General features: G+C 29.7%; 2 protein-coding genes across 2 annotated transcripts; both read left to right on the top strand.

Annotated features, from left to right (window-relative positions):
• Positions 1–1,706: 1,706 nt before the first annotated feature.
• LOC111912119 (uncharacterized) lies at positions 1,707–3,233 on the top strand. The gene is made up of 5 exons (XM_052769649.1): positions 1,707–2,323; positions 2,408–2,549; positions 2,641–2,784; positions 2,865–3,051; positions 3,208–3,233. Exons 1-5 carry the CDS (start codon positions 1,740–1,742, stop codon positions 3,231–3,233), a joined length of 1,083 nt encoding a protein of 360 aa, XP_052625609.1. The 5' UTR covers positions 1,707–1,739.
• Positions 3,234–4,287: 1,054 nt separating this feature from the next.
• LOC111912116 (uncharacterized) lies at positions 4,288–5,398 on the top strand. Its single transcript, XM_023907854.3, has 2 exons — positions 4,288–4,461; positions 4,578–5,398. Exons 1-2 carry the CDS (start codon positions 4,309–4,311, stop codon positions 4,989–4,991), a joined length of 567 nt encoding a protein of 188 aa, XP_023763622.2. The 5' UTR covers positions 4,288–4,308; the 3' UTR covers positions 4,992–5,398.
• The last annotated feature ends 718 nt before the right edge of the window (positions 5,399–6,116 follow it).

Below are 6,116 nucleotides of genomic sequence, written 5' to 3'. Positions count from 1 at the left end.
TAAAATTAAATAAAATAAATAGTATCTAACAATAAAATTCAATAAATTAAATATGTAACAAAAATTATGGATGGTCATTTAAAAAATAAAAAGAAACTATTATGTAGCACATAAAAAAACAAAAAAAAATCTATATAATGTAAATGTTTTAAAACTATTACAACTTTTTGATACTTTTTAATTAGAAGTTTATAAATGTTTTAATTTTTTAATACAACGTTTTAAACTCATATTTAACGACAATATTTAAAATGTTATAAAAATTATAAAATTGTTATACAAAATCTATGAAATGCTTTAATTATATTGTTAAAGAAAGTTTAGAAATAATTATATGAAAGTTATGAAAAATATGAAAATATAAAAATTAAAAATTAAAAACTTATAAGAAAAATTTTAAACATTTAAAAGATATTTGGTTTAAAAAGACTTATATGAAAATTATATAAAAGTTCAAAAAAGTTTAAAAAAATGATAAACAAAGTTTAAAAATTGTATCAGAAAACTTATAGGAAAAAATATCATAAAAATATTGTAAGAAATTATAAAAAATCATAAGAAATTTATAAAAAAAATGTTTATATTTAAATAATTTATTATTTTTTTTCTTTATATATCTTATCATTATCATCTGAGATAATAGTTGACAATAATAATATTTAAACATATTTATGAAGTTAAAAATGATCAAATGTGTATTAAAAAAGTTGTCCAAGCCTAAACAAGAAAAAAAAGAGAAAATGACAAAAATAGCCACTTACACTAATTGCATTACAAAAATAGCCAAAAAAAAATCGAGATTACAAAAATAGCCACCCATTTCGCAGATGAGAAGGTCCCATCTGCGAAATGGGTGATTTTTAGGTATAAAAACGTTTTTTTTTTTTTTTTTTTTTTTTTTTTTTTTTTTCATTTTTCACCATTCTCTACACAAAAACTCTCTCTAACTTTGGGCTTCTCTCGGAATTTTGGCTAGTTTTTGAAGAAAATGGAGGATTATGTCAACATTTTTTTTTTTTTTTTTATCAATTGTTGCATTATTTAGTGTTAAAAAAAGGGTAATTTTGTTGTGTTTGATAGTTTTAGTATATTTTTAGTATACTTGAAGTTTAAATGCAAGTAGAGACAAGTAGAGACTGCGTAGATAATGTTTACAATTTGTTATTTTTGTAGTTTTTTTAGTTGTTGTATAACCTGAAATCTTGTAAATTTTTATCCTATAATTGTTTATATAAACTGCAAAATAGTCGTTTGTATATATATTTGTCGTATAAGTATAACATTTGTATAAGTTGAAAATTTGTCGTATATATATTGTTAGAAATTGTTTTTATTTGTCGTATAAGTTGAAAAATTTGTATAAAGTAGTCGTATAACTTGCAAAATTGTTAGTTTGGTTGTCGTTTTATTTTTAAATTTTTTTGTTTATATGGTTATATAATGTTAGTTTTAATTAGAAAGATAAAAATTGTTTATATATTTGTCGTTTAAGTTGAAAATTTGTTTAAGTTGAAAATATTTATATAATTATGTATGATATTGTTTTCTATCGTAAATATATTTGTTGTATAACTTGGAAAATTGTTTATATATGTGTATGTTATTGTTTTTTTATCGGAAATATATATATTAGTAATTAAGAAAGTATTTGCAGTTCGTAATCATATATTTAAAAAAAAATATATTTTTTAGTTATCTAATTTGTTTTTGTGTTTTTTTTGCAGCATGATTTTAGTTTAATGAATACGAAAGCCTTTGCGAACCTAAAAGGCTCTGGCGGTAACATATGGGAAGTCTTTGAAGTTTTAGATGATGCCCGACGTGCTATTTTCAGAAATACCGTCTTTGGCTATTTTATTGATGTCCCTCGTTTACAAGGGGACGCTTTATTGTTTCATAAAATGTTCCTTCATCAGATCCGGCCGGACCCTGTTTTATCTCCAGATGGAATAAAACGTTTATATTTTCGAGTAGGCAATACCAAAATGGTTTATGGGCCGGAAGAGTTTTGTTTGATTACCGGCTTCAATTTTGGGGAGTATCCAAAAAACATTTGGAGAAAAGGGTCGGAAAAATTAATAAGCAGTAAAAAAAGATGTTTACTGCGTGAACGGCTATTTCCGGACCATACTAATAGTTCGGTGAAAATCGGCGACCTGAAAAGTTTAATTTTAAATCAAACATTCCTAGCACTTGACGACCTTGATGCAGTTAGAGTATGTTTGATATACATTTTGTGTGAAGGTTTTTTGGGCAAAGAAGTTAACGATCGGGTGCCACAAGATTGGTTTTATTTGGCTGAGAATTTGGATCTCTGGAATAGGTATATTTTCTTTACGTTAAAAGTTCTATTTTATTAAAGTTATAATTTATATAATAATCAATTTTGTTTTTTTTGTTTTGTTAGCTTCGCTTGGGGTAGCTATCTATGGGATTTTACTTATGTTGACCTTGAGGATACGTGGAATAAGATACATCATTATTTATCACTTCCTAAGCGTGGTCAAACTTTAAAGTATTCCGTCTCAGGATTTACGGCTCCAATTAGGGTATAAAAATTTTCTTATATTTAAATTGTTTTATTGTTATATTTTTTATTTTAATTTTAACTTTTATTACTGTAATTGTACAAAATTGTAGATATGGATATATGAGATGATTCCGGCTGTTCGTGCATGTGGATTTGCATTGAGAAAAAATAAAGACTTGCCTCGGATGAAAAGATGGAGCGGAACAAAAAAATTGAAATGGGTTGACGTGAACAAGATTTGGTCAAAGATGCAGGTTTAAAAATATTTCGTTTATTATTAATAAAGTTGATTATTACAGTTTTATATGCATTTTTAATATGTTTAATTTTTTAGGAGGGGCTACCACCAAGACAAAACATGTTACCGGGTGATGGTGAGATGACATCTTTTTATTATATGTCATTTCAAGAGTATGTATATGGTGAAGGGAAAGCAGTTCCATCCCCAGTACGGGACCATTTTAGGAGACAAGACGAATCTTCGTCTAGTATGTCGTCCAGTGGTCGCTCTCATGGTAGAGGTCGGGACAGTGGGAAACACAAGCTAGACGAGGTGTTGAAACGGCTACATGCACTGGAGCAGCATGTGTTTATGAACCGACAACCTACAGAGGTTTTTGTTGAAGAAGTGAATAATGAACAATTTTGGAACGACATTATTTTTGATGAATCGACAGTGTCACAAATAAATTATGATGAATAGGCTAGTTACACGCTACATTATTTATTAAATTTTATTAACATATATGAATAGCTGTGTTCATATTTTATATTTGAAAATATAGGTTGTGCAAGATGAAGTGATGAATAAAAACAATACAACTCAAAATGTTTTTGGTGATACTCAAGACGACAAGGTTGTTATAGATGTTACCTTTACGATTTTAATAATTACTTTTTAATAAAGTGTATTTTGTTATTAAGTAAAAAGTTATATTTTTAATGTAGGTGTTGGAGGAGAGTACTCAGTATGCGGGGAACAAATTTGATGATGATGTGTGTGATGTAAACGATTATAGTGAAGTTAAAGAGGTTATTATATAGTTACATTAATATTAATATTTTGTTTATTTAGATATTATTGCTTATTAAATTATGTGTATTTCATTATTAAGTATAAAGTATTATCTTTAATGTAGGAGTGGGAGGAGAGGAATGACAATGCAGGGAACAAATTTGATGATGATGTGCCGGATGAAGACGAACTAATAATAATGGGAAATGTAGATTATTTTCATGATGATGATGATGACAAAGAAGTTACACCCGATAAACCTAGGAGTCGAAAACCATCACAATTTTTATGCACTCCTTACACCGAGGTATTCGTTTTATTTATAAACTGATGATTTTATGTTTATGTGAATTATCTGAAAGATATACATTTAAACATTTGAATATTGTTTTTAGTTGCACACGACACCGAAACAAAAAAGAAGAACAAAAAAGAAGGTTGGTATGAAATAAACAAGCCCCGTTCCTCCTCCAGTTTTTGGTGTTGCTCATGACTTCTCCATGTTGCGCCTGCAACCTTACGTAGCAGGCGGTGAGGATGTCATCCAAAATTATGTATTGCATTCATACGATGTGCATCATCGTTTGTTTAATTTCGTGTTAGATAGAGATTTTTGGAGCTCATTGTTTGGGCATACACACGACGGATGGTTGGAGTCAACGGTAAATAAATTGTTAATTAATTCTTTTAAAAGTTAATTGTTTTTTAGTCAATAACAAAAGTATCATGTGTGCAGCATATAACCATTTGGTACCGACTTTTGATGGAGAGACGGTTTGAGAGCGACCGACATACAATAATGCCTCCAAATTTTTTTGTTTCTCATGCTTTGGAAGAAGGACAGGACTGGAGGGCGTTTATGGCTGGTATTGCTACATACCCCAACTTCATGGTTGCTTGGTGGGATGTTGATACGGTAAACTTAATAGTTTATATTGAAAATAATATCGTTTTTTTGTTATGTTTTTGTATTGTGATGTTTTTGTATTGTGATGTAAATAAACATAATTTTATTTTCTGATCCTTATACAGGTCTTATTGCCGATTCATTCATCCCCTAATCATTGGCTATTTGGGGAACTACGATTAGCGTCAATGGAAGTGCATATTTATGACAGTCTTGGTAGAGGTGCTTATGAAAAATTCCAATCCGAAGGAATCTTTTCCAAATTTGAACGTCGGGTGGCAAATTATTTGGACAAGATTAAGTATTGGGCGCAGAGGAACATCCCAAGGATTCCATTGAATATGCAATTCATTTATGAAGAAAACGTTCCCCAACAAAGTAGTCATTTGGGAGATTGCGGTGTTTTTCTTTGTATGTTTATGGAGCAATTGGTTTCAGGTCAACCAATACGTGTTCTTATTGACCCAAAGAACGCAGCTTTAGAGTTCCGTCTTCGGATGACAAAAATTATTTGGGGGTCTAGTCTTGCTCCTCTGTAGTTGGATTATATAAATGTATATACAAATTAATGTTGGATTTCATTATTAGTTTATCTTTAGAGTTTACTCAACGGATGACAAAAAATATAACGTTACGACAATTACAACAATTTAATGACCTACTAATTACTTATCAATAAATTCAACATAAGAACGACCACAACATTTGTTTTAACGTTACAAATACAACAATTTATTGACCTAACAACTTCAAAACCATAAAAACAATATTGAAAAGCTTACAACTTGTAAACAAGAACTGCCAAGAACAACACCCAACTACAAACCAACGCTATCTTTAACTTCTTATTTTCTGATTGAAAGAGCTTATTAGAGTTAGCTACTTTAGCTATTACCATAGAAGATTGGTCCTTCTCTTCATCAACCCAACTGATAAACCCGCATTTTGGTCCCTGTTAAATTTAATATCCACAGTAAGAAAATAAATTTGTGTGATGTAAACACGAGGGTTTAAATTTGAATGACGGTAAGAACATGATACCAAATACGGGCAAGCGTAGAACAATCTTCCTGGGTTTTTAGCTGTACCCGAAATCCTAACGATACGTTCTCCTCCACAATTGCAGTATGCCATTAGCCTTCTTATTCTTTTAAATCGGAGTTACTTTCTCAGTTAAATTTTTTCATAATGAGTGACACCCATTTATAGAATAAATCATATTACGGACAATTCTTTTTGACTATGAAATAAACTGGTTTGACTATGAATTCAAAAAGTTCAACTATGGAATGCAGACCAGTACATTCTGTAGTATTGTCATGTCGGTCAGTGAAATTTGACTATGAAATGAACTGGTTTGACTATGAATTCAAAAAGGTCAACTATGAAATGCAGACAAGTACATTCTGTAGTATTGTCATGTCGGTCAGTGAAATTTGACTATGAAATGAACTGGTTTGACTATGAATTCAAAAAGGTCAACTATGAAATGTAGACAAGTACATTCTGTAGTATTGTCATGTCGGTCAGTGAAATTTGACTATGAAATGAACTGGTTTGACTATGAATTCAAAAAGGTCAACTATGAAATGCAGACAAGTACATTCTGTAGTATTGTCATGTCGGTCAGTGAAATTTGACTATGAAATGAACTGGTTTGACTA

The sequence above is a fragment of the Lactuca sativa genome, chromosome 3, assembly GCF_002870075.4.
Source record: "Lactuca sativa cultivar Salinas chromosome 3, Lsat_Salinas_v11, whole genome shotgun sequence".
Taxonomy (NCBI): domain Eukaryota; kingdom Viridiplantae; phylum Streptophyta; class Magnoliopsida; order Asterales; family Asteraceae; genus Lactuca; species Lactuca sativa.
The sequence above is the reverse complement of the archived record's forward strand: the minus strand, read 5'-3'. Positions and strand labels throughout refer to the sequence as shown.

What these genes read in the sequence shown, in the direction of transcription:
- LOC111912116 (XM_023907854.3), top strand. Translation starts at nt 4,309, where the DNA reads ATGGAGAGACGGTTTGAGAGCGACCGACATACAATAATGCCTCCAAAT. An exon ending in CTTGGTGGGATGTTGATACG is followed by an intron (nt 4,462 to 4,577) that starts GTAAACTTAATA and finishes ATCCTTATACAG; the next exon opens with GTCTTATTGCCGATTCATTC.
- LOC111912119 (XM_052769649.1), top strand. Translation starts at nt 1,740, where the DNA reads ATGAATACGAAAGCCTTTGCGAACCTAAAAGGCTCTGGCGGTAACATA. An exon ending in AATTTGGATCTCTGGAATAG is followed by an intron (nt 2,324 to 2,407) that starts GTATATTTTCTT and finishes TTGTTTTGTTAG; the next exon opens with CTTCGCTTGGGGTAGCTATC. An exon ending in TGGTCGCTCTCATGGTAGAG is followed by an intron (nt 3,052 to 3,207) that starts GTCGGGACAGTG and finishes ATGAATCGACAG; the next exon opens with TGTCACAAATAAATTATGAT.